The sequence below is a fragment of the Equus caballus genome, chromosome 24, assembly GCF_041296265.1.
Source record: "Equus caballus isolate H_3958 breed thoroughbred chromosome 24, TB-T2T, whole genome shotgun sequence".
Classification (NCBI taxonomy): domain Eukaryota; kingdom Metazoa; phylum Chordata; class Mammalia; order Perissodactyla; family Equidae; genus Equus; species Equus caballus.
In genome coordinates this window covers 33,325,835-33,353,626 of record NC_091707.1, presented here as the reverse complement: position 1 = coordinate 33,353,626, position 27,792 = coordinate 33,325,835, and the positions used below count along the sequence as shown (strand labels likewise).

At 51.5% G+C, this 27,792-nt stretch overlaps 1 protein-coding gene across 2 annotated transcripts; it reads left to right on the top strand.

Annotated features, from left to right (window-relative positions):
- Nucleotides 1-11,487: 11,487 nt before the first annotated feature.
- Nucleotides 11,488-26,956, top strand: RPS6KL1 (ribosomal protein S6 kinase like 1). 2 transcript variants are annotated; one of them, XM_001490569.7, is made up of 11 exons: nucleotides 11,488-11,629; nucleotides 12,985-13,272; nucleotides 14,519-14,643; nucleotides 15,543-15,635; nucleotides 20,844-20,891; nucleotides 21,292-21,424; nucleotides 22,229-22,837; nucleotides 23,266-23,355; nucleotides 23,511-23,593; nucleotides 24,948-25,043; nucleotides 25,367-26,956. In XM_001490569.7, the coding sequence occupies exons 2-11, from the start codon at nucleotides 13,008-13,010 to the stop codon at nucleotides 25,475-25,477; spliced, it is 1,653 nt and encodes a 550-aa protein (XP_001490619.3). In that variant the 5' UTR covers nucleotides 11,488-11,629; nucleotides 12,985-13,007; the 3' UTR covers nucleotides 25,478-26,956. The 2 variants fall into 2 exon arrangements, with proteins under 2 accessions (XP_001490619.3, XP_023483879.1); XM_023628111.2 differs by having other exon boundaries at nucleotides 11,518-11,589.
- The last annotated feature ends 836 nt before the right edge of the window (nucleotides 26,957-27,792 follow it).

Here is a 27,792-nt window from a genome sequence, read left to right as displayed (position 1 = left end):
AGTTTCTCCATTTACCAAAGAAAATCCCGTTCTGCAAGAAATAAGAGAATAAGGAGAGAGGTCTTAGCTGCAGAGGCTGAGTTGATCTACCTAAGAACTAAGAGAGAAGGCAAGCCCGGAGGGGGAAGTAGACTTCAGGGCCAGATCTAGAGAAAGAGCTTGGGGTTTCGTTGTGGAGCTTCTGATGATTTAAGACCATTTGGGGAAAGAAGGAGGGGTTTTGGGAAGTGCTGTTACATTTCCCTCATGTTGAAGGCCCTGATGTTCTCTGAGAGATGCTCACTCAGTGAGACACTAGGCAGAGACCAAGGCATGTGGAGTATTTGGATCAGCTAGAGTTACAGAGAGAAATAAGACGTTGTCTCTGATCTCAGAAAGTTGGTCAGAGAAATCAGATATGCACAGGTGGTTATAAGAGAAGGAAAGAAGGCCACCTGGCTTAAGCAGATGCAGATGAAGTGCTACTAAAGAAATCACAGGTATCTGAGATGATTCACACCTGGGGAAAATCAGGGCCGGCTTTGCAAAGTCAGTGGCATGTGAGCCGTCACTTGAGGAACGGGCAAGATTGAGGGTGGGGACATGACCGGGAAGGCATTCTAGGTGGAGCAACCAGTTAACAAAGACCCAGAGGTGGAAAACCCATGGCTGCACGGGGATTTTCAAGTGTTCAGTTTGGCTGATGCTTAGGGCACGTGAAGCAGAAGAGTGATGGATAAGGCTGGAAGGTAGGCTGGGCCCTGGACACCGTCCTGGGGAGTTAGGGCTTCGCTAAGCAGTGGGAAACACTGAAATTTTTAAGCAGGAGAGTGACGTGATCTTGGAATTCGAGGCTGAAAGAAAATTTACAAATAATCCGTTTCCACCTTCTCATTTTACAAATGAAGAAGCTGAGGCCCAGACTCATGGCCCCAAAGCCATGAAAGTTAAGTGAGCCAGAATTTAACATTTTACCAGTAAGTGACTGAGATAGAATTGAATCCAGATCTGTCTCCAAGGCCTGTGCTTTCTACCCCTCACCACATCATCTCCTCAGGATGGAGAGCAGGGGAGGAGGGGAAAAGAACCGTGTCTGCTCCAAGCCCGAGAGGCAGGCCAGACATCTGTGAGGTGGGTCGGCGTGGGTCAGCAGAATAGGCCCCTCCACAAACTCTGGTGGGAAATCAAGGCTCCAGACAGGGCGGAGACAGGACAGAGCCGCAGTGTGGAAAGATGGCTGTCTGTCAGCACCAGAGCCCAGCAGCTGTTTTCCTAGAGAAGGCTGACCCTTCCCTTTCCTGAGGGAAGCCTGGAGCACCCCCCTTTCCCCCGACATTGGCTGTGACTGAGGCAGAGGAGGGCCTGGCCCCTGCTAGCCATCTGTGGGCCCCACCTCAGAGACCAATGGGCTCCAGGCCAAAAAGATGGTGTGTTTCTAATCCCTGAGGTGACTCTGTTACCATGGAAACCACCAGGCAGGACAGTCAGGGAGGGAGGAGGTTGAAGGCTTCCTCCCAGAGTTGGACCCACTCCCTGTTTCTGTCAGTGAGAGGGTGTTACCTGGGTGACAGGGAGAGGGTCCTGCTGCCATACTGACCTCTCATCGAGGCAGGAGAATCAGCCCCTGTCCTTAGACAGAGTAGGAGAGAACCCCCTGCCGGCCCCCCCCACCCCCACCCCATGCTCCGTCTTCCTTTTCTCCTTCTCTCTCCTCTAAGGCCCCTGCCCCCCCCCACCCCCCGCCGCCCAGCAGTCAGCCTGGGCCACCCATGAGTTACCATGTGGGCAACACGGTAAGGGGAGCCCCTGGGCTCACACAGCCCCAGGCCTGCAGGGCTGGTTGTTTACAGACATGTGACCGCCTGACGCTCCCAGCTGGGGTCTGAGGTTTAGACTGTAATGGTGATATCCTTCCTTCCCTGAGCTCTTTATCCCTTTCAAAGCTGTCTCCGCCACAATCCCCTTCTGAAGTCTTCTCACTTGCGAGACAAGCTGGAAGGAAGCACTGAGAGGGTGAAAAATGTGCTCAAGGAATTTCAGCCCCAGAGTCTCTGGAGGGCCAGGGGGCTGACAGCTGGCCAGGGGGCTGACAGTTGGCCATGGCTGCCCCACGGCAAGGCAGACTGAGGCCTCTCAGGCTCCCATTCTCTTGTGGACCCAGAGCCAGCCTTGTGGGGTCATGGAAGCCATCGCTCAGGAGGGAGGGCCCAGTCAGAACCTGGAGGTGCATCCTCGAGCTGTCCTCCCGGGTCAACTGGAAATACCACTTCTCACCAGACCTGGGCAGGCTGAGGAGGGGCTAGGACTCTTCTCTGGCAACCAAGCCCCACGTCCAAACCCAGGAGACTCTAGATGCCTTTGGGATCCTTCTTTAGAAACCAGCCCTGGCCTATCAAGATTAGCTCCAGCCACAAAGGGTCTCCTGAGCTGTTTCCCTGAGACCTTTCATGTTTAAATATGTGTAGATGTGTGTAGACTTCCCTGCCATCCCCTCCCCTTCCCCCTGAGAAGATAACATTCCCAGCCTCTTAGGAAAAGACTCATTGTTATGTGGCCGTAATAACAAGTAACTCTTAGAACCAGTTATAAACCTGGTTTAGGTGACCACTCGTTTCAGTAACCACGCTCCTGAAATCGTGTGCTCAATCAGTTATGAAAATAACCAGTCAGCACCAGCCTCGCTCCAGCCTTCCAGGGTCAAAGGTCAACTAATTCTTTTTTTTTTTTTTTAAACGGAAAATTTTTTTTTTTTTTTTAAAGATTTTATTTTTTCCTTTTTCTCCCCAAAGCCCCCCGGTACATAGTTGTGTATTCTTCGTTGTGGGTTCTTCTAGTTGTGGCATGTGGGACGCTGCCTCAGCGTGGTCTGATGAGCAGTGCCATGTCCGCGCCCAGGATTCGAACTGACGAAACACTGGGCCGCCTGCAGCGGAGCATGCGAACTTAACCACTCGGCCACGGGGCCAGCCCCAAAGGTCAACTAATTCTTAAAGCCTCTGAAAATTGACCCGTCCCTGAACTCTGCGCTTCCCCAAAGCCTGTGTGAGATCACCTCTCTGCCTCGCTCAGACTGTGCCTTGCAAGCACAGCTGTCCCTTGCTGAAGCCAGCAGGAAACTCAGCCTCTTGTTTCAGATGTTGAGAGGTTACGTCTTCCTTCAGTTCTTCCTCCAAAAAATCTTTTTTATAATCGATCAGAAATTCTTCCAAAAGTCAGAACACAAGCAATACATTTTTTTCCAGCTTTGGTATAAAGTTGGCCTAGGCTGGGGCCAGAAGCCCCTTCCTTCTTATTCCTTTGTCCCCTCCCAACATCCCAGCTCCATCCTGGACCCAGGTGCAGCATCCACAAGACAAGTAAACCTCTCTTTTGATAAAGTGGATCCCTTCCCTTGGCATAATTTTTATCATGTTGCATTACGTCAAAAGACCCCCCTACTCCCACCACCACAAGGCATGAAGACAGGGAGAAAGGAAGAGGTGGAGGAGACATCCTGTCACGTACCCTTAATTTCTGATACCAAAACGAGATCATAATATACTCGTTATTTTATAACTTGCTTCCTAAACTTAATATATTGTAGACATTTCCCCATGACACTAGATATTCTTCCATAATATGACTTTTTGAGTACTGAATTGCCTTGCAGCATTTGGATGTCCCACAATTTAATGAATTGACCCATCATTGAATATTTAGGTTCTCTTTTTTGTTGTTATTATAATAAACAATGCTATGATGAACATCCCTGTGGAAATGTCTTTCTGCATAGAAGTCTCTTCCGTCATAAAAATTACAACAGCAGCAGAAATCAAACCCACCCCTCAGTTGCACATCCTCCCTCCAGGGGCCTCCCTATCTTTCTCTTGTGCTTTGGATCTACACGTTTTGAGAGTTGTCTACACTCTCAGACTCTTTCTTGGCATTTCCACTCGCTAGCATAACACAGCCTTGTGAAGGTGACTCCAGGGATCTCCATGGTGACAATCAGCGTTTCCAATTTTCATCTTACTCAACAGTGTGCGTTGTTCTTAGACTTGAACTCACAGTCCCTTCCTCAGCCTGGAAGCTTCCGTGAGGTCTGACCTCTGCCCACCTCTCTAGCCTTATCTCATGCCATGCGCCCTCTTTCTCTAAGGTCCAACACATTTGTCTTGTCTTCTTAGTTCCTGGAATTTGTGGTGCCCCCTCAGGGCCTTTGCTCATGCTGCTTCCTCTGCCAGGAAATCCCTTCCCCGCCTCCCACACCCAACCCCTCAACCTTGCTGACTAATACACATGCATCCTGCATCGCTCAGCTCAAAGGCACTTCCTCAGGAGAGTCTCCCAAACCACCCCCTCCACGCCCTCCACCCCCCCATCAAACTGGGTCTAGTCCACATCAGAGCTGTATGGAGCACTGTCTACTTCCTTGTAGCACGATCACTATATTCTGAAAAACAATGCTATAATTTCACGTACATATATTTAATATATATATTTAAAGTTAATTTTAATAATTTTGATTAATTTTAATATTAGCTTTTAACAAGTAATTTGCCAATTTACTTTGCTCTTTAAAAACAGAACATCACAGGTTTTGCAGAGCTTTGTTTGACCACTGCCTGTCCCTCCTCCAAGTCCAGGTCTGGGCCACCCTTCCCCGGATGTCACCACTGTTAGGAGCTTCAGGTGATCAGCATAGTGGTCCAGAGCTCAGGTTCTGGAGCTGAACTGCTAAGGTTTGATTCCTAGCGCTCCTACTTCCTGACCGTGTAAGCTTAAGCAGATTACTTAACCTCTCCCTGCCTCAGTTTTATCATCTATAAAGTAAGAATTAATAATAGTAACTAATAGTGTAGTTTTAAGATTTACGTAAGATGTTCCACGTTAAGTGATTAGGATAGTGCCAGGCTCACGGTTAAGTGATGAATAGATGTTAGCTATTTCTATATGTGATGGTTGACTTCATGTGTCAGCTTGACTGGGTCTTGGGGTGCCCGGATACTTGATTAAACATTATTTCTGGATGTGTCTGTGAGGGTGTTTCCAGATGAGATTAGCATGTGAATTGATAGACTGGGTAAGGCAGATTGCCCTGCCCGATGTGAGTGGGCATCACCCAGTCCATTGAGGGCCTGAAGCGAACAAAAAGGTGGAGGGAAAATTCGCTCTCTCTGCCTGACTGAGCTGGACACTGATGTTCTCCTGACCTCGGCCTGAGATGTACGACGCCATCGGTTCTCCTGGTTCTCAGGCCTTTAGATTTGGACTGGAACTTATACAACCAGTTCTCCTGCTTCTCAGCCTTTCAGATTCAGCCTGGTTCTATGCCACAGGCTTTTCTAGGTCTCTAGCTTGCACATGGCAAACTGTGGGACTTCTTGGCCTCGATAACTGTGTGAGTCAATTTCTTATAAGACATCTATTGGGCCAGCCTGGTGGCCTAGTGGTTAAGTACAGAATGCTCTGCTTTGGGGGCCTGGGTTCGATTCCCAGGCGCAGACCTACACCACTTGTTGGTGGCCATGCTGTGGAGGCATCCCACATACAAAATAGAGGAAGGGTGGCACAGACATCAGGTCATGGTGAATCTTCCTCAAGCAAAAAGAGGAAGATTGGCAACAGATGTTAGCTCAGGGGGAACCTTCCTCAGCAAAAAAAAAGAAAGGAAGAAAGAAAGAAATCTATTTATCTATCTATATATCGTATTAGTTCTATTTCTCTGGAGAATCCTGATGAATACACTATAATATATAGTATTGTTTTGTGTGTGTGTTTTAAAAATACAAATATAAATGGCATCATACAGTAGGTGGCATTTCAGAACTGACTTTTTACTCAACAATATATTTTTGAGATCTTGCATATTCACACACATAGATTTAGTTCTAGTTCATTCTTTGAAAATGCTGAATGATAATAATAATTCAATATATGACCATACCAATTTTATTAGATATTTCCATAAGATATTGAATTTGGATTTTTTTCTCATTTTTTGGTATTGCAAGCAATGCTGCAATTAATATCCTTATGTATCTGGGCAAGTGTTTTCCTAGATTAAATATCTGGAAGTGGGATTGTTAGGTCATAGATTATGTGTATTTCCACTTTAAATGGTTCTGTTAAATCACCCTCCAAAATGTACTAATTTACATATTCCTCCCCATGGGGAATATTTAAAAGACACTTTCTGCCTGAGGATCATGCTGACGTTCTTTGATACTTTCTTCTAAAAATTTGAAGTTGTTCTCTTTTTATAAATTTAAATTTGAAATTTGAATTCATTTTTGCGTATGGTACAAAGTAGGGATCAATGCTTTCTTCCCATATGTTGTCAACTGTCCCAACAGGTCTCATGAAGAATTTGTCCTTGCTCCACTGATCTGAAATGCCTTCTTTATCCTAAGTCAAATCCCCCTAGATGTGCGAGGTTGTTTTTGAACTCTAGTCTGTTCTCATCATCTATTTCTATGTACCAATGCCACCTGTTTTCAAAATTGCCGCTTTCTAATATGCCTTTTGATCTGATAAGACAAGCTCCTAACCCTCACCATTTGTTCTTTTTCAACGGGCTACTGTTGCACATTTATACATACTGTGTAAAATCACATGAGATATTATGTATCTATATGTCTGTTTATTACTAGTTTTTCTCCATTAGAATGAAACCTCCGTGAAGGCTTTTTTTGGTTTGTTTTCTTCACTGCCAGATCCTCAGTACCTAGAACAGGGTCAGACCCTTTGTAGCCTTCCACAAGGTTTTGTTAAGCAAATAAATAAACATATGAATTTTAGAAGCATCCTGTCAAGTTCTATGAGGATTTTGGTATTTTGATTGGGATTACATTGAAGTTTTAAATCAATTTGGGGAGAAGCAACATCTTTACAATGGTAGTCATCCCCTTATTGAATACAACACATCTCTCCATGTATTTGGGTCTTTTTGTGTCTTTCAATAAACTTTTATTCTTTTCTCCATGAGGGTCTTATATATTTCTAATAAGTTTATTCCTAAGTATTTCATAGTTTTTGTTACTATGGTGAATGGGATTTTAAAATTGTTATTACATTTTCAAATTGTTATTGCTGATATATGGGAAAGCTCTCGATTTGTAAATATTGATCTGGTGTGCAGCCGCTTTGCTGGACTCACCAGTTGTTGCTGCAGGTTTTCCAAGTGGATAATCATATCATCACAAATGGCAGTTTGGCCTCTTGTTTTCCAATCTTTAAACCTCTTGTTTATTTTTAATTTCTTACTGTGTTAATTGTAACTTCCAGGATATTGTTGAAGAGTAGAAGCATTGGTTCATTTCTGACTGCACTGGGCGTATCATTCAAGGCAGGTCAAGAAATGCTGCAGTAACAATCCCCAAATCTAGTGACTCAACACAATAAAAATTTATTTCTCACATCACATGTCCAACACAAGGCATGGTACCAGGAAGAGCTCCTTTTTGTCATTTCTCAGAGCCCTAGGCTGATGGGGTCTCCGTGCCTCCATGGACATGAGCATCCATGGTCACGGAGGAAAGGGCAAGGGGGAGCATGCGCTGGCTTTTGAAGTTTCCACCCTGAAATGACTCACATTCCATCCACTAGCATTTCAAATCACGTCCTGTGGGCAAGCCTAACTTGGAAAGGGGTAGAGAAGTGTGATGCTACCATATGCCAGAAGGACAACTGGACCATGGGAATGCTTCTAATGCTCCACCATTACAGATGGCGTTTGCTCTAAGTTTCTGGTAGATAATCCTTCTACAAGTTAAGAAGTTCATGAGTTTGTTTAAAGTTTAAGTAAAGAGTTTGTCCTTATCAAGAATGAGTGTTAAATTTTATCAAATGATTTTATGCCATCTGTTTGATGTGCAAATGTTATTTTTCTTCCTTAATTTGTTAAGGCATTTAGACACGTTGTTTCTCTTCCCAGAACACTCTCCTCCATTGCTCTCTCCAAACACTTTCTGGTTAATTCCTTCTCGTTTTTCAGAGTTCATTCATTCAATTCAGCAAATATTTATTGAGCAACACTCTCTATGTACCAGATGCTGTTCTAGGCACTTGGGATACATGAGTGAACAAAGCAGATAAAAGTCCTTGCCCACGTGGATCTTACACTGAGGGGAGAAAAGAAAATAAACATATAAACATAAATAAGTAAGTTATATAGCATGCTATTGGTGTTGAGTGCAATGGAAAAGAAGCAAGCTGGGTAAGGGAGAATGGAGGTGTGGGGAGGGTGTAATCAGAGTAGGTCTCTCAAAAAAGTGACATCAGGGCAATGACTCAAAGCAGGGGCAGGGAGCTGCCAGGTATGTTCCAGAAGCCGTGAGCAAGCTCGACTGGCTGGAATTGAGCAAGAGAGGTTGGTAGGAGATGAAGCTGGAGAAACAGTGGGAAAGGGTTGCAATGAGGACCTTGGCGGTCACAGTAGGGACTTTCAGATTTCTTGGAATAAGATGGGACCCCTTGCAGAGTTTTGAGGAGAAGAGGGACAGAATCTGACTGGTATTTCAAAAGCACCCCTCTGAGACAGTGTTGAGAACTGCTTTTAGGGTGGCAAGGGCAGAAACAGGAAGCCAGGAGGCATCTGCAATAGTAGATAAGGTATGAGATGAAGATGCCCCTACAAGAGGCATACCAGTGGAGGGGTTGAGAAGTGCTCAGATTCTGGACATATTATGAAGGAAAACCTATTATGATACGCTAATAGATTAAATGTGGGGTGTAAGAAAATAAGAGAAGCCAGGATAGCTCCAAAATTTTTGGCCTGAGCCATTGGAAGGATGGAGCTGGAAGAGGCTTTAGGTAGGAAGGTTTCAGGTGGGGCAGGATCAAGAGCTCAGTTTCTTTTCTTTTTACTTTCATTATGATAATTTTTAAATTGAGATATAATTCACACATCATAAAATTCACCCCTTTAAAATGTGAATTTGGTGGTTCTTAGTATATTTACAAGTTGTACAACCATCACACCATCTAATTCTAGAACACGTATTGACCCCCCAAAAGAAACCCATACACATTAGCTACTCCTGTTTCCTCCCTCCCTGATATCTACTTTCTGTCTCTATGAACTTGCCTATTCTGGAAATTTTTATAAATGGAATCATACAATATGTGGCCTTTTGTGTCTGGCTTCTTTCACTCAGCATAATGTTTTCAAGGTTCATCCATGTTGTAGCACAAATCAGCACTTCATTCTTTTTTATGGCTGGATAATATTCCATTGTATGGATATATCACATTTTATTCATCCATTCATCAATTGATGGACTTGTGGGTTGTCCACTTTTTGGTTATTATGAATAATGCTCCTGTGAACATGCATGTATACGTTTTCATGTGGACATATGTTCAGGTCTCTTGAGTATACAAGTAGGAGGGAATTGTTGGATCATATGGTGACTCTATGTTTAACTTTTTGAGGAACTTTCTAATTGCTTGCCAAAGCAGCTGCACCATTTACATTCTGACCAGCGACGTATGATGGTTCCAATTTCTCCAGATCCTTGCCAACACTTGTTATTGTCTATCTTTTTTATTTTAGCCATCCTAGTGGGTGTGAATTTGCATCTCATTGTGGTTTTAATTGCATTCCCCTAATGGCCTAAAATGTTGAGCATCTTCTTAACTGCTTATTGGCCATTTGTATATCTTCTTTGGAGAAATTTCTACTCAAATCTTTGCCCATTTTTAAATTATATTATTTGTCTTTCTATTGTTCAGTTGTAAAATTTCTTTCTATATTCTGAATACTAGACCCTTATCAGATATTTGATTTGCAAATGTTTTCTATATTCTCTAGGCTGTGTTTTTAAGAGTTTAGTTCCAGGCTCGTTGAATTTGAGATGTTTTATTAGACTCTTAAATACTTAAGTTTGGTAGAGAAGCCTAAGAGATACAGAAGATATAAGATATCTGTAAATAGATATACAGAATCGTCAGTGTATGAAAACATACTATTTAACGTGAGATTAGGTGCAATCGCTCATCAAGAGAGCAAAGATAGAGAGACGGAAGAAGATGTCAAGGACTGAGCCCTGAGACACTCTAACATTCAGAAGTTGGTGAGGAGGGGAAGAGCCATTAAATGAGATGGAGAAGAGGCTGCAGCGAGACAGGAGGCAATCAAGACAGTATAGGTCTTGGGAGCCTGGGGAGAAAGTGCACAGAGAACAGGTTGTGATCACCTGGGTCGGATGCTCCTGAGAGGTCAAGTAAGGTGAGGACTGAGAAACAACCATTGGGTTTAGCAACTAGGAGATCATCGGTAGCCTGACCAAGAGCAATTTCAGAGGAATGTTGAGGAAGAAAGCCTCATCAGAGTGGGTTCAAGAAAGAGTAGGAGAAGAGAAACTGGAGACAGCAAGTATAGACACCTCTTTTGAGGAGTTTTGCTGCAAACCTAGGGTGGTAGATAGAGAAGTGAGGACAAAAGTGTTTTTTGTTTTGTTTTGTTTTTAAGATGAGAGAATAAGCATTATATTTGTATCAGATGGGAATGATCCAGTGGGAGCAAAAATTAACCATGTAGGAGAGGGGAGAATTGCTAGAGCAGTGTCCTGGAGTAGGTGACCAGGCAAGACTGATTCCAAGTGGAAGGCTGGCCTTCAATGGGGGCACAGAAAGGTCATCTATGGCAAGAGGTGGAGGCAGCATGTGGGTGCAGACCTGGCAGGTGATGGACAGCAGGCAGGGTAGAAGTCTGTGCTCCCATGTTTTCATGGGAAGGAGGAAGCAACGTCTCTGGCTGAGAGTGAGAATGGGGAGTAGGGGTGGGAGTCCGAAAAGGGGCGCGGTATGAGAAGGCGTCTCCGGGAGAGCAAGAACACCAGGGAAGGACAGTATGACTCCAGGCAGCACTCGGGTGCAGGGAGGTCTGTGTGCTCAGCTCGGATGTCACTTCCTCCAAAGCCTTCTGACGCCTAGACGAGGTCTCTCCCTTTGTTATAAGTCTCCAAGCCCCTGTAGTGCTTCTCTCTCACAACTGTCATCACAACGGGGACGAAGTAGCAACTGTAGTCTTTAGTTCTTTACTCCCTGTATCCCTCACTAGACTGCAAACCCCGTGAGGACGTGAGCAAACACTGTCTACTCTCTCTCTGTATCTCGGCATCAAGCTCTCCTTGCATAGTAGTCTCTCAACACATAATTATTAAATAGGTGAGTAAATGAATGAAATAACGAATGAGAGAAGTCCTGGAAGTGGCATGTGTGCTTTTTTAGTCGGTCTAGATTTCTGAAGCAGTCTCTCCGGATCCCTGGGTAATTACGGACCTCCTCTCTCTGCAACACTCTTTCCACCAGCCCTCGCCCTCGCCCCCGCCTTCGCCCCCCGTTTCGCCCTCACCCCACCCTTCCCCCCACCGACCACCCCCCCCCCCCCCCGCCCCCCACCCCCGTTCGCGTGCGCTCCGCACAGCGGACGCTGCGGCTTTAAGGGCCGGCAGAAGCCGAGCTGGACGCTGATTGGTGGTTTATTCTAACAGCTAGAGGATGAGCTCATCAGCAGCCAATGGCCGCGCTGCACCCGGCCAGACCCCTGCACCGGGCTGGAGGGCGCTAAGCAGCGGTCCGCGGTGCACGCTTTCCCGTCGGGGTGACGGGACGGTGGCGGCAGGGGTAGGTCTGGCCGCGCGGACCGGGCTCCTGGCTCGGGCAGGTACAGTGTTTGCCCGGCTCCTCCCCCATTCCCCTCCCCCAGGGGAGGATGCCCCTTCCTCTCACTCCCCCACCCGCCTTCCTCGGCCCGACCCCAGCGGGCGGTGCACCTTGCGTCCCAGGGCCTCGCGGGCTGCACGCGCGGCTGTCTGTGTCCAGGTGCGGCCGTGCGGCTCTGCCCCGCAGGACCCGGCCCGGCGCAGTGGCCCCTGAAGCTGGGGCCTGACTCGAGCCGCCCAGCCCATCGGCCTTGGCACTCCCAACACAGGCTGTCCAAGCTGCAGGTCAGGGGTGGCTGGGCCATGCTGGGAGGGTGCGGCTTCCCTCCCTCCCTCCCTCCCTCTCTCCCGCTCCTGGCCAGGGTCCGGCTCCCCGCTGGCTTGGGTGTGTGGTTTCCCTCCCCGTCCCACTCCTCATCTCCCCTTGCTCTCTCCACAGAGGCAGAAATGGCCTGGGTTGGCAGTCTGGCCCTGCCCCTTCCCAGTGGGGCCTGAGAGAGCAGAGGTGCCGAGGCTGCGATGAAGGCAGAGGCAGCTCTGCTGGCCTCTGAGCGCTTTCCTTTCCCGCAGCCGCTGCTCTTGTCCCTTTGGCCACTTGTATCACACACTGTTCAGGGACCAGCTGCTGTCAGGTCCTTGGAGGCCACGTGGCCTCCTGGCCTTCTCAAGTCAGAGCCATCCCCTCCCTAGGGCTGGGTTGGCCCTGCCCTTCTTCCTCTAACTCCAACCAGAATCTGCCACTCAGTCATTTCATTTGCCCACAGGCTTTAAGGCCTGGCCTTGTGCCCAGCTCTCTGCCAGGCTCTGCTGGGGGTCCTCACTCGCTGACCACACTGACCTCAGCACCAAGGGAATCGAAATAAAGCAGGAGCAATCCATCCTGTTCCCAGAGGTGCCACTGAGCTGAACCCTGAAGGATAAATGAGATTCCCGCAGGAGGAGAAGGGAGGGCAGAACAGGCAGGATGAAGGGAACAGTGTGAGGAATGACCTTTGAGCCCGAGGCCCCTGCCTTGGCCTCAGAGTGTGTGGCCTCCTTATGTTTACTGTGTACACTGGTTTGTTCTACGGAGTCCCCGTGAAAGCAGCTCTCTCCAGGGCCCAACAAAGAGTAGGTGCTCCAGAAATACTTGTTGAACTGAATTTGAATTGAAAGGGAGAGCCCCAAGCGTGTTATTATTCTATTACCACCACCACTTAAGAAAGATCTGGCTCAGGGAAGGGACATTACCCACATTAGCTCTGATCCCTCCAGCCCTTGGAGGTGAGTATTAGTCTCCCAATATTCAGTGGAGAAAACCAGGGTGCAGATGAGGTGTGCCCAGCTGGGTCCTCCCTGGTGCATCTGTTCATTCCAGGTTGCAGCCGCAGTACAGCAGCCATGAGCCTGGTGGCCTGCGAGTGCCCACCTGGCCCTGGCCTGGAGCCTGAGCCCTGCTCACGAGCGCGGTCCCAGGCCCGCATATACCTGGAGCAGATTTGCAACCGGGTGGCTCCGGGGGCACCTGACATGACCAAGCGCGACTACCTGGTGGATGCAGCCACGCAGATCCGGCTGGCATTGGAGCGCGATGTCAGTGAGGACTACGAGGCAGCCTTCAACCACTACCAGAACGGCGTGGATGTCCTGCTGCGAGGCGTGCATGGTGAGGGCCGGGCTGGGCAGTGGCCTGTGGGGAAGGGCCAGCAGGGGGCTAGTCCCATCATCCCTGCATCTGTGCTGGGCGCGTCTGTGCAGGGCCAGCATAGAGCCCTGCAGGACTCTGTGAAGAATGATAATAAGAGCTAGCATTTACTGAGCAGTTCCTATACGCTAGGCCCTGGTGTGAGGTCTTTACCTGTGTTCACTCATTTGAGCCTCACAGTAATAGAAATTACTATATATGTTGTTGCACGTAGTTCCAAGTATATAGGAACTATTTTTATTCCTATTTTCCAGATGAGTAAACTGAGGCCTAGGGCAGTTAAATAGCTTGCTTAAGGTTCCATAGCTATCAAGTGGCAAAGCAGGGTATGAAGGTGTTGGCTTGGGGCGGGGGGGCTGGGTGCTTCCATGCCCTGGGCCTAGGCTGGGCTCCTGCCCTCTGGGACTTACGTTATAATGGGGAAGACTGTTGAGTTGGTGATGGAAGAGCAATGAGGGAGGGAAGAGGGAAACTTACGCCAGCCTGGGCCAGCAGAGGGTATTTTCTAGAAGTCAAAACTCAGATCTGATTACTACACAATGATAGGTGTGCTGTCCAGCTCCAGGGCTGGGTAGTGCTCCAGGAAGAGACAGCAAAGGCCTGGAGGGGCAAGGGAGGCCTGTTTTGGGCAAAGTGAGGCATTTCCAGGCTGGGGGAGAGGCTGGCCCTGAGGCCAGCTGGAGACCCCTGAGGGCTGTGGTGGCCAGGAGGTGGGTCCTGATTCACCTTCCTACCTTCCTGCTGATGAGACCCCTCAACACCTGGGCTTCAAGCCTGTCCAGTGAATTTCTTTGTCCCCAATCCTGAACCCCACTCTGGCCTTTTTCTTGGGCTTCAGAGATGGAAGAAGGTGTGCTCTCTGGGAGCTTCTGTCTTCTCCTTTGAAAATGGACATGGAAGTCCCCACTCTGTCCCTTCCTAGCGTGTGATGGCAGCCAGCAAGGTGGTGGGGCCCAACTGTAAAGTGCTGTAGGCTGAGGGGTGTCGGCGGTTCCCAACCTCTCCTGCCATCTTCCTTTTTCCTCCTTCCCTGCTGGTCTCCCACCTAGAAGACGGGCTCAAGAACAGATGTGGGGTCAGAATCTGCTGACCAGCCTCAGAAAGTGGCGCTGTCTCCTGTGGAGGACAGAGGGTGGCCAATGAGAGCAGGAACCCCAACCCTCCAAGACGGGGGGGTGGGTCCTGGTGACCCCTTTCCCCCCCACAGTTGACCCCAACAAGGAGCGATGTGAGGCCGTAAAGCTGAAAATTACCAAGTACCTGCGGCGGGCAGAGGAGATCTTCAACTGTCACCTGCAGAGGACGCTGGGCAGCGGAACCAGCCCAGGCACGGTGAGGGGACCCCTCCCCAAATGCCTGAGGGCTCTAAGGGGAGAGAGCTGAGGCCCCCCTCATGGCCAGAGCGCCAGCTCCTGCCATCCTCCTTCTGGCTTCCTCTCTCTCCCACACCCTCCTTCGTTCATTCACTTTCAGACACGTTGAGTGAATCATCTCTAGTCCAGTCTCGCGCCCTCACAGAGTACACACACACCCCCCCCACCCTTACACACAGCTTGTACACATGCTCACGTGTGTCCACAGTCTCCCAGATCTGTTTGTGTTTGAATGGACCACAGTGAGTATCTGCAGCATGAATGCCCACGTGTGCATACACGTGTGAATGCACGCACACACAAATGTGCACAAGTACTTTCCCCTTATGGCTTTTCCTAATCAGTGGGCAGTCAGAGAGGGTTTAAAATGCACGCACACCTCTCATGCCCACAGACACGCACACATACTCCTAGGCTTGCTGCATCTTGTAAGTTGCCTTTCCCCAAAGTACGTGGCTGGGGCACATGCCTTGGTCTTCGGGGTGTGTTCCCTGAGACCCACCTGTTCCCAGGTTACTTCCCCACCCCTGGGGGCATCTGCCTCCTGTGGATGGGGCTTTCGAGGGACGGGACGGGTTCGAAAGCTCTGAGAACTCCCTAGGCCTGGAAAGAGGACTGGGTGGGGGCTGAGTGAAGAAGGCAGTGTGGCCACCCTGGACCAGCGTGGGCCCCCTGCTGGTCAGGGCCAGCTTCTCCACTCAGCCTGTCCCTGTGAGGTGGGGTCTGCCTGTACCCTAGTCCTGCCTGCTGTGGCCACTGCTCTCCTGCAGCCGGAGGCGCTGCCCACTGCCTGGTAAGAAGGCAGTGGCTGAGGAGGCCTGGGCCCTGAGGCTACATGGCCTGTCTCCACCTCCACAGGGTTTCAGCAGCCTGAGGCTCCGGCCCATCCGCACACTGAGTTCTGCCCTGGAGCAGCTGAGGGGCTGCAGGGTGGTCGGGGTCATTGGCAAGGTGAGTGAGCAGACACCTGTGGGTGTGGGAGGAGCTGGTGTGTGCCGTTAGGGGTAATGGGTGGGGAGAGCGCTACCCCCCAGTCCTCCAGTGGGGGCTGGAAAGGGCTCAGAGGACCCAAGAGGAGGAGAGCAGCTGTGTCCAGTGGTTTCCCACCCCTCCCCCATCCCAGCACACACTGTCAGGTCCCCGAAAAGGCAGATACCCCTCACCACAGCCCTCCAGCTCAGACACAGAAAACCGCCCCCTCAGAGATTCAAGACGGAAGCCACAGGAGAAGCTGTGCCTAGAGCCCCCTGCCAGCACCTACTGCCCACTCACTCCCACTTCCTGCTTCCCACAGGCCACCACCCTGCACTCACTCTGCACCCCAGGGCTGCGGCCAAGAGTCTCCCCACCAAGCACAGCCAAGAAGTTCCTGTGGCAGGAATGTGCTCATCTCCAGAAACCTGTCCAGCAGAGGGTCCAAGCTGGCTGGTGGCAACTCTGCCCCTCCTCCCCTAGCACCCCCAGCCTCATCCGGACCCCCTCTGGAACCCCTTCCCTCAACTCAAGGCAGACAGGAAGATAGGAGCTGACATCCCAATTCGTACCTGGGACACTCGTTAGAGTGGAAGAATCAGAAGGACAAACGGTTGGGTCAATTGGGATCTGAGCCAACATTCGATTGCCCTCTGCCCCAACGAGGGAGACCTGAGTACTCCCTAAAGCTGTTCTTTCCCAAACTGGCTGTTTATTAGAATCACCTGGGGAGCTTCCTAAAAACACAGATGCCCGAGCTCCACCCCAGGCCTGTTGAGTCAGAATTTCTAGGGTTGAGCCCAGGAATCTGTGATTTAAACACTCATCAGGGGATTTGATGTGCCTGGGAGCCCACAGAGAAAACACCACAGTGTGCTTCCTCACACGCCGGAGAATGAAGTGCTGTCCGGGCAATGCACAGCGTGGCCACGGGCAAATCCCTTCACCTCTCCGAGCATTGGTTTCCTCATCTGTAAGTGGGGTAAGAATTCTCCCCCCCATGGGGTGATGTGGGAACTAAAATGAAATCATTTTTGGGAAAGGCCTGGCACACGCTAAAACATTTCATACATGTTTGATGGCTCTAAATGCTGGTGACAAGAGCGAGTCAGGAGGCTGTAGGCTTCCCGTCCCCCAGCTTTGCTCCAGCTGCTTCTCCCGGGTCCCTGGAACAGGCCCCAGGCTGTCAGCCAAGGCCCAGCCAGCTTCCATCTGCGAGGTCCTTCCCACTGCACTGGTCCATGTGGCTCAACCAAGCACAGCCGCTCCCAGGGACAGGCTGGGTAGGAGACTGCCACCACCATTTACCTATGTGGGATCCCACTGAACCATACCTGTTATGGAGAGAGGGGTTCCAGGTCAAATAAGTCTGAGAAACAGTGAGTTAAAGTTACTTTACTTTGTTTTTGTAATTATAGGAGTTTTCAGAGCTTTTAGGATGCAAATGTACACTGTGAGTTTCCAAGAGGGAGGTCTATGACAGAATTCCCCGAATTTGTGTTAACCCCAGGACACGCATATGCAAAGCATTTTCATGTCAGAATCCAGTGTTCTGAGGCCTGTGCATATGGAAACCACAAATTTAAGCCAAGTTCAACCATTCTATCTGGAGCTGGCCGTTCTTTTCTGTTTCACCCTTTCTTGGGCATTCAACTTACCTGCTCCACCTCCCTCCTGAGATCCTGCTTCCTTTTCCTGTGTCATTCCCAAGCCAGGAGCACCAGCTTCCCCAAATTAGGAGAAGTGTTAAGGCCGATGGGCCCCAGTCCCTGCAGCCAGGCCTGGCTGTGTGGTCACAGAGTTCCATTCCACAGCCCTGCCCAGGCAGATCCGGGCAGGAGGGCCCTGCCGGCCAGCAGCAGCCCGCAGAGCAGAGAAGCAAAGGGCTCACTCAGGAATCCTTGAGTGCCCTCAGAGATGCCCAGTTGTTAGGGTTAACTGGGCCAGGGAGGGGGTCTCTAGGGGCTGAAGAGGTACTGGCAGGGCTAGGGGGTAGCAGGGAACAGCGATCTGGGGGGCTCAGGAACTAGGTAAGCAGCTGGCCAGAATACCCGGGGATTTGCTCTCAGGGAGCGTGGGGGTCCTGGGAGACATCACTGCACATTTGCTGAGCCTTGTCCAGGAGCCAGGCTCTGAGTCAGGGATGGGGAAGAAAAAAGCCATCCAAGTCACGTCTTGTTTTTTGGCTCAAACACTGGGGTGTCTTTTTTTCATTCTTATTAGTTACCAACATTTAAAAATTGGCAGCTTTCATATAGAAGTCCAGATTTCCTGCTTCTCCTGAAAATGGGAAGATCTGGAAATGCTGGCTCACATTCCCGCATGGCAGCAGGGAGTGGAGGAGGGGCTGCTGCTTTAAGGGCACCAGCCCTCCAGTGGGTGCCTGTTCCTGCCCCGCCCACTTGGCTCATGTGCCCGGACCCTGGGGGCCTTGGAGTTTGAGACCCTGTTTGAAACTTTTGGACTTGTTTGCTCCATGAGAGTTTCCTCCTGGGATTCTGATACTGTGGGCATTTTTAAATAAAGGGTTAATGTGTTTCACCAAAACTTTAATTGTCCCCACATCCTAAGAACTCACCTTTTCTAAAAAGATGAGAGCAGGTCCCCAGAACCCGTCCACCTTCCCAACAGCCACACTCACCTGACGATCATAGGTCACAAAGTGGTTGCATTAAACCCTCTCAGTCGCCCAGGAGAAAAAGGTGTTATACCATGCAGTGTGCTAGAGTGGTCGCTAGCCACATAAGACTATTTAAATTAAAATTCATTGAAATCAAGTATTCCGTTTCTCACTTGCACCAGCACATTGCAAGGGCTCCATAGCCACCCATGGCTCTTGGCTTCTATTGGACACTGCAGGTGTATAATATTTCCATCATGGCAGCATGCTCTATCGGACAGTGCTACATTTTAATAATTGTCTTACCAAGAATGAAACTGAGGTTCATAGAGGTCAAGTGATGAGCTGGGGCTCTGTCCGTCATAGAATTGAGCAAAAGAGGAAGGGGATTTTTTTGTTTGCTTGATGTAACGGGAAAATGCTCCCTCTGCAACCCTTTTGAGATGTAATGAAACAGGAAAAACAGAAATTCCCCACCATCCTACCTAACTCCAAGACAATTACTGTTAATGTTTTGGTTTAATTCTTCCTAGGTAGGTAGGTTTAAATATGTGTGTGTATATATATATATATATATATATATATATATGTACATATATATTTTAACACACGTTTTTCAGTATGCTGATCAAGTTTTATTTCTGGCTTCCCCCACCATCACTGCTGGCTTTTTGGACTCTGTAAATGGGAGGACCTTGCCCAGGACAAGGTGGCAGGGAATCCCACTTGGCCAGGGACGTGGGGAATTATCTGGGCTGTCAGTACTTGTGGGAAACTCTGTTCTCCTAAATGACTCCAGAGTTTTCTTCCTTTCTTTTTCAAACATTGCACAAATTTAGTGAAGGAGCTGGAGCCGGGCTCCGGCTGTTGGAGGAGAGACCTCTGGTGGTCAGAAGGGCCGCCTCCCTCCTGCTGCGGAAAGGGCCCTGGCGCTCCTCGACTCCCTCACCTTCATTTCTCTGATGATGAGAAAACTGAGGCCCAGAGGGGAGGGCACATACCAAGGTCACCTGGTTGTGCCCCTAGTTGCAGTTAGGTCTCCAGGGCTCTGGGATCAGCCTGCCTGGATTCAAATCCTGTCTCTACCCCTTTTTAGCAGTGGGCTCGTAGGCAACATAACCTCTCTGAACCTCAATTTCTTCATCAATAAAATGGGTCACTAGTAACACTCACCTGGTAGGTCTGTGGGAGTAAAATTAAATAATCTAAGTAAAGCGCTTAGCACAGAGTAAAGGCTCTGTAGCCGGTGTGGGTTCCCCTACGATCATAATCGTCAGTACAGATTACTGAGGGCGTGCTGTGTGGCGGGCACGGGCTGCTGCTGCTGTTGAGTCGTCTGCTTTACTAGAATCCTCCTAGTGACCTTCTGAAGGAGGTACTGCCGCGACCCCATTTTGCCATTAAGAAGAACAAAGTTCAGAGAGGTGATGCAACTTGGCAAATGTGATAACTGGCATTCTTAAGATGGTCTTTACGTTCACAGAGGGCCTTCCCATTTATGGCCTCAACCAACCAGGGATGAGGGAAGGTGGGCATTTCTGATTCCTGTTTGATAGATGAGAAAATCAATTCACTCACCTAAGAGCTAAACCCAGTGCCCCTGTCCCCCCCTGATCCCAGGCTGCATCTTCATCACTGTCCTCCCACGCGCCATCATGGGGAGTGTCTGCAGGGCCAAGGAGTCACACCACCTGGGTGCTGGTCTTGCCCCCGCCTGCTGCTCATCTGGGCTGAATCTTCCGCCTTTCTGCCCCAGTGTGCCAGCGTACCCTCTCCTAGGGCTGGGGTCTACCCCTGCCCACCATGGAGATGAGTCAGGGCCCAGCTCAAGGCCCTGACCCCTGCCTCTACCCCAAACCAACAAGGGTAGGAGCAGGCTGCTCTCCAAAGACAGCCTCCAGAGAGAGAGAGACTGTTTAAAAGGGGTGGGGCGGGCAGAGCAAGAGACCTGAAGGAGCAGGTGAACACTGCGTGCTCCCAGCTCAGCACATGGGTGAACTGGGACCACACTCTCAGAGCCTCAGCTTGTTCACCTGTAAAATAAGAGATCAGAAGGGGTTGACTGAGGTCCCTTCCAGCCATGACACCTTCAGAGCCTGCAAGATGGACCACTCACCACGCATGCGTGGAGCCCCTACAACATCCCCATGCTGTGCAGGGCTCTGGGAATACAGAACCGGATAGTGTGGTCCCTGTCCTCACGGAGCTCACAGTCTATTGGGGAGACAGGAAATTAGATGCAGTGTGATAGCGCTCCCCTAGGGGCGAGCCCAGAGAGTACTGGAGACAGATTAGGGGCCCCAGCTCAACCTGAGGGTTGGGAAGGCTTCCTGACAGTGGTGGCACCTGAGCTAAGATCTGCAGGTCTAACAAGGGTAGATGAGCAGGACAGGATCAATGTCAACTTGGGGGACGGGAGACATACTTGGTACCACCAAAGCCTGCCCTCCCTGCCCTACCCTTGAAATGAGTCAGCCTCAGTGGAGGACCGAGGGGGCCTGGGGCTGGGGCCATGGGGCCCCGGGAACTAGCATGTGCCTTGACTGTTGCCTCTTGGACCTTGGCAGGTGCAGCTGGTCCAGGATCCAGCGACTGGAGGGACCTTCGTGGTGAAGGCAGGTGCCACCCAGTCCCGTGTCACTCTGCATTCCCCTTGGGACTTTCTCAGAGCTCTTGGGAAGCTCACCCTCTGGGGAACCCTGTACCCAGAACCTGTATCTCAAGCCCCTGCTCCTTCCAAATCCAAAAGCTGCTTGTTCTGCCCCTGAGCATGCCCCCTCCTCCCAGCCAGACACACACACACATCCTGCCTCATCCTTGGCCTTGAGGGTGGAGGACCTGGATGCCACGGTGGAAATAGGGTGAGGGCCAGGTCAGGAACTGGGGAGGCAGTTGCTCCTCAAGGTGGCTCCCATCCCTCATCCGGTTTCCCCTGAAGCTGGGGCCAGGACATCCCCCAGCAGAGCAGCCTCTGGACTGTCCCCAGCTGATCTGCCTGCCCCGTCCCCTCCCCAGAGCCTGTCCAGGTGCCATGTGGCGAGCCGGGAGCGGCTAACCATCATCCCACATGGTGTCCCCTACATGACCAAGCTGCTGCGGTACTTTGTGAGTGAGGACTCCATCTTCCTGCACCTGGAGCATGTGCAAGGTGAGGGGGCCTGAGGGCCCTGTCAGCTCCTCAGGCCTTTGGGGTGTTGTCCTCTTTCATCCCCTTAAAATGCCAAGCCCTGAGGAGGGGGGTGACTTGCCCCAGATGTGCAGCACAGAGTAGGGGACCCAGGCTTTCTGGAGGCGCATGGCAGGATCAGGCTCTCGTGGGCCTCTGTGGTGCCAAGGAGGCATGGCACGTCCTGGGGAAGATGTTCACATCCTAGGCGGACAAGAGAACATTTACACAGATGTCCCCTTTGTCACCATTTCCTCCAATCTTGGCTGTCTTCATTTTTCTAGTCTGTGCCCATCCATAAGAATGGCCACATGGTCTGGGGGTGACTGAAGCTGTAAGGACAGGAACTGGGCCACGTGGCAGCTATTTATTGATCACCTATTAGAGGTGATATTTTTAATGAGGTACATGTCCTTGGGTCATGACCTGTAGTCATCACAGCTCCATGCCTGGCCTTCTTTTATTTTATTTTGCTTTAATTTTATTATACTATTCTCCCCAAAAAAGAAAAAAAAAATTGTAACATGTTGAACACCAGTGATCTTACCACCCAAAACAAGGACAGTAACAATGATTTACATCTGCTTAGGGGTTAAGCACCGATTTTATGCCCGGTTGTGGCACAGGGGTCCTCCAGATGAGTCGAGAGGAGGGAGAGTGCTGAGGGAAGGAGGGAGCAGAGGGTCGATGCCACAGAGAGGGGAAGCACGAGTGGGACAGGGACCTGGCGTCCATGCTCTTCTTCTCCCCTGTCCCCATGCTCGCCGCTCCCTCTGCATGGCCCAGGAGGCACTCTGTGGTCCCACCTGCTCTCCCAGGCATGCCCCCAACAGTCTGGGCTCAGATCTGGCTCCAGCCTGGAGAGGATGAAGGCTCAGCTCAACTGCCCCCTCAGCCTCCGGACCCCAGCACTGTTTCCCCTGGGCCACACCCGCCTGCAGGACAGAATCACCCCGGAGCCTCCACGGACTTCTCAGAGCCTTCCCCCAGCCAGGGATGCCCCATCCATCAGACCCCAGAGAGAGGCTGAAGGTGAACCCTCAGCCAGGACCAGCACCGCGTGCTCCTCGGACCTTCCAAAGGCCCCAAGTAGCCACCTACACCTCCAAGCCAGGTGGGCACCTGGCCAGAGCCCGGACATGGGGCCCTCTTGGGGGCTTCCTTGGGTTCGTGAAGGGGCTGGCCAGGTGCTGGGGGGCTGTGGCGGAGGCAGAGGTCAGAGCCGCCCCTCAGGGGATGGGGCCAGCCTGGGGTCTGCTGGAGGAGCCTGGAGCGTGAGAGAAGAGCAGGTGAAGCAGTGGGCGGCAGAGACGCTGGTGGCACTGGAGGCGCTGCATGAGCAGGGGGTGCTGTGCCGGGACCTCAATCCCCGGAACCTGCTCCTGGATCAGGCAGGTAGGTGCCCCAGGCCAGCAGGGAGCGGAGTAGGCCACCCTCCCCCTCCCCCCTCCCTGAGGTGGGGGCCCCTGAAGACAGAGAACGAGAGCTCCCCAAAGTCAAAGGGAACGCAGGGGCTATCTGCTTCTTGCCATGCCTCCCCCCAGCCTTTTCATGCTGGCCTCTGCCGAGTCTGGTTGGCAAGGTTGAGCCTGGGAAGCAAGCCCCTTTCCCCCACGAGTCCAGGGCAGCAGCTGCTAGGAACACCTGGTCATCTCTGGGCCTCAGGGGGCCATGCCCCTAGGGAGGCTCTGCCCAGTGTGGTCACTGGCTCCTGCCCTGTGACTGCTGGCGGGAGCCCTGGAGTACCCTCCCCCATGCCAGCTGCTCAACAATGACCACAATTTTTGTCGCCCTTATTCTTCACTGCACACACTGGATGGAAGGTCATGTCCGGCTCACGTACTTCGGCCAGTGGTCTGAGGTAGAGCCCCAGTTCTGCAGGGAGGCCCTGGACAACCTCTACAGCGCCCCAGGCAAGAAGGGGGGTGCCAGGGGCCTCTAGATCTTGGGTGCCTTGGTGTGGGCTAAGCTGGGGGCTGAAGGAATGTGCCGCGTCTGGGTGGGATGAGTAGGGTGGAGACCTGCCCTCTTGGGTGAGGCTGGGACATGTGTGTTCTTGTTCCCACAGAGGTGGGTGGGATTTCTGAGCTGACGGATGCCTGTGACTGGTGGAGCTTTGGGTCTCTACTGTATGAACTGCTGACTGGCACGGTGAGTAGCCGGGCAGGGTGTGGAGCCCTGGTGGGTGTCACTGAGTGCAGAATGGGCTGGGCTTGGTCCAACCAGCCAGTGTTGTGGCTGGGGCTGCCTGGTCTCCAAGACCTGGCCATTGGGCCGGGTGTCTTGCTAGCATAGCTGTTCCCCCCAGCTGCCCGCTCAGGCCATGAGAGATGCAGGAAGCCACTCCCACCCAGGCCATAGACACACTTAGCACCCCCACCACACTAGTGACTATAGCTAGAGCCTGTCAACTTATATGAATGAGAGTTGAGTTGGGATGGTCAAGGAAGGTTTCTGGAAGAGAAAACTCGGGCCTATGTCTGGAGGGAGGGTGGGGCTTGGCACAGCCCTTCTTTCCCGGAAGGCCACTGACTCATCCCCCAAGCTTCCTCTCCCCGTCCACACCTTCCTGGGCTGTAACCCCCAGACTTTGGTTGGAGGACAGGAGAGAGGGCATCCTTCATTCAGGCCAGCAGCTGCTCTGTCCAAGAGCTCAAAGTTCGCCCTGCAAACACCTGTGTTCAGGATGGCAGCCTCTGAGCCTCCTCCTTGAGCTCAGCACCGCACCTGGGACTGGTCAGGTCAGGCAGAATGGGAGAGGCCAAACTGCATCTGAGCAAGAAATGACAGGAGTGGATGCAGTGTGACCTGCAGCCCAGATACGACCAGTGCATCCTGGCTCCCTCCAGCTTCCGTCCCATAGCCCGCGCCTCTGAGAGCCCTGGATGCAAATCTCGCCATAGAGTGGTTCTCCCCCTTGGTCTCCCGCCACCTGTCTAGCCCAGGGCTCCTGGCCTGCCTCCTGGTTGCTTCTTGCAGCTCTTCCTGGCCTCCAGACAGACCTCTCTGCTCTCCACAGCTGCCCCCTTCTGGAGCATGGGGAGGTTCTGCCTTCTTCCCTTGTCTCCGCCCTGCCTTGGCCCTGAGTAGCCGGGGGAGTTTTTTCTATAAGGAGACAAGTTCCGGTGCTGTTCTTGATAGAGTGCTTGCCCTGATTGCAACCCAAGATTGATGCTTCGAGCAAGCTTAGAGCCAGAGGGACCTGGGTTCAAACCCTGAACTCAGCACAAGTCCTTTACCTCTCTGGGCTTATTTATTGTCTTTAAAATGGGGATGCTCGTACTTGCTTTGGGGGTTGTTGTGGGAATTATGGATAATGGATGTCAGGCATCATCCACAGACTGGCATACAGTAGATCCAAAGCAAAAGGCCACGATCAACATCATCATCATCATCATTCCCATGGGATGTGGCACTGGGGGGTAAATAAAGTCCTGGCTGCCACTGGAGTGTACAGACTTTCCTGGGGTTGTCTCCTCAGAGGCTCTTCACTATGTCTTCCCAGGCACTGTCCCAGAGCCATCCCTCAGGAATCCAGCCCCACACCCAGCTCCAGCTGCCCGAGTGGCTCAGTCGCCCAGCAGCCTCCCTGCTGACGGAGGTGAGGTATAGCCAGGCCAGAGGAGGCAGTTTGGCCTGAGGGCGGGTGCTGGGAGGGTAGAACCCTGTGTGTGAGCAAGCTGTGCTGCGTGCTGGATGTCTGATGTGGGTGCAGGAGGGTAGTAGGGATGACAGATTTCTGTATGTTGGTGGCCAAACACAACCAAAGTCCCCCCAGGGGGACTGGGGGTCCTGTGGGCTGGGCTGGCAGGGACTGAGCCCCTGGGTCCATGGTGACTGGAGTCCCTGGAGGTCAGCCCATGCCTCAGAAGTGGGTGGGGCTGGGAAGGCCTGCTGAGTGCTGACCCGGGCCTTTCTCCGCAGCTGCTGCAGTTTGATCCCTCTCGGCGCCTGGGCGCCGGAGGAGGTGGTGTCAACAAACTCAAATCCCACCCCTTTTTCAGTACTATCCAGTGGAGCAAACTGGTGGGGTAAGAGGGGGTGGAGCAGGCGATGGAAGCAGCTGGACTGGTCTGGATCGCCTCTCTTCTCTTTGCCTTCACCCCAAGTGGGCCCCTCTAATCAGTGGCACTCAGGCAAAGAACGCAGGCCAGCTGCCTTTCCTGCTCAGCCCCTAGAAGTAACCTCAGAAGTAACCATCGCCACTACTCCGGAAGGGCCTAGGGAGTGGCCCTGGCCAGCTCTTGGAGAAATCCTTTTTAGTCACTCCTGAGGGGGAGGGACAGGAGGATCTCACCTTGCTAGGCAGCTTGGACCCCTTCACCCATCCGTCCTCCACCCATCAGTCAACAGATACCTGTTGGGCACACACCTTGTACCTCGAACATAGACCTACCACGTTAAAGGGTGCCTTCCACCACATTAGCTCTGAACTACTGACCACCTGCTGAGCTGCCCAAGAGGTTTTGTGACTCACCATCTGCCATGTACCCAACTTGGGACATCTCTGGACACTCATCTCAGGATACTGGTTCACTGGCTCAGTGGACCCAAACCAGGGCTGTCCTGGCTGGTCATCTTAGCCATGCAACTAGTGGGCCTCTTCCACCAGGCTACTTCTGCAGAGGGTGGGGAGGCTGGGAAGTGGAGAAGAAGTCTGTAATGGGCATGGGGTGAAGTGGGGGACAGGATGACCCCACCGCACCCTCCTGACCATGCTCTTTATCTTGTGATTCCAGACTTTGGAGAGCAAAAGGAAGGGAGGGGAGGACAATAAGGATAAGGAGGAGTGGGGAGAGGGAGGGATGCACAGCTCTGTCGTGTCGAGCAATTCTGAAAACACAATAAAGAGCTCCCTTCTCCAGCTAGCCCACTGGTGTGGAGAGAAAGGGGAACCTGCCCCACGGGTCTGAGGTGACAATTCTGCCTCCAGCCTGCTGAAATAAGTTGTACCTGTTAGGATTCCCTTCTTGGACACTAGTCCTGTTTACCATTTTGCATTTTAGTCTTGAGGGTCCTCTCAATTCACTGCCCACTGTGACTTCATCCCTTTTTGAAATGAGAACCACAAAACACATGGAATGATTGCCCAAGCTTTTAGCCAGAAGCAAGATGTTTCTGGTCTCTGAAGAGCTGGGGTAAGTAGTTACCCCCAAAGACAGTCCCAAGACTGGGGGCCTCTTCCTCTCAGGACTCACCCTGTCACTGGGGTGTGGCACCTAATACAGTAACTTCCACTAGCTCTGCTCCCAACTCCTTCCTTCTGGTGTGTCTCTACCACCACCAGGTGGCGCCTCTGACACTGTCCTCCAGTCTGGCTGTGAAGGACCAACTCTAACTGGGGCTAGGGGGCCTGTGTTATGGGGAGGCCATGACACTCCTGGGGTCCCTAGGGTGACTCTGGACAGAGAGGACATGCGGAAGTGCAGCCTGTGTATGGTCCTGGCTTTCCCTGGGGCTTGCCCATACCACCCCCCCCCCCCCCGCCCCAATAAAGCCTGCTGTTGCCTATGGTGTCTTTGCCTCATTAATGGAATGAGAGCTGCCCTGCCCAAACAGTGAGATTGGAAAGCAACCCCAGGGAAGCTCCATGATAGTGAGGAGTGAGCTTGGAGTCTGCTAGGTAATAAGCAGCGGGGCTGGTGGTGAACAGCATGCCAGCCTGTGCCCTGCAGAGCAGCTTTGAGCCCAAGGGAAGTGCTGGCATGTAGGGGGCACTGGGCTCTGTGGGAAATAAAACAGGAAGCGAAGTCTTAGAAGAGGGTCGTGGTGCCTCAGAGGAACACGTTTAATACTCACAGTGACCCCTTGCGACAGGTGGTGGCTCCTGTTCAAAGAGGTTACTGTTGGGACCTGCTCAGAGCTGGTGGAGCCTATTCAAATCTGCATTCCTTTTGCTACACTTCCTAAGTCAGGCCAGACCACTTCCAATCACTGTTGAATGAAGTGCAAGTTGCTTCTGGAACTTCTGGGCCCCATGCATGCAATAAACACTGCACATCTGGCACTTTGCTAGGCCCCGAGTTGTGAACACTGTGGTCCCACAGTATACCTCCTCTGTGTAAGATGTAATACGGATACCCCCTCTGTAGGGCTACTAGAGAAATCAGGGCTGCTAGCACCATGCCCTAGACCTGATACATAATTCTAAAATTCTTCCCTTCATTGAACTAGAATTTTTCTACCAACTCTAGTTCTACCCTCTGAGAGCCACTTCATGCTTGTGACACCTTCAGATAGATGGCATCACTTCAAGCAAGTTCAGCAGGCAGGGACTGTGAAAGACCAGGCTGTGATTAAGCCTGGACACCAGCATTAATGCCTGTCACCTGTAGTCGTTCTAGGTTAGC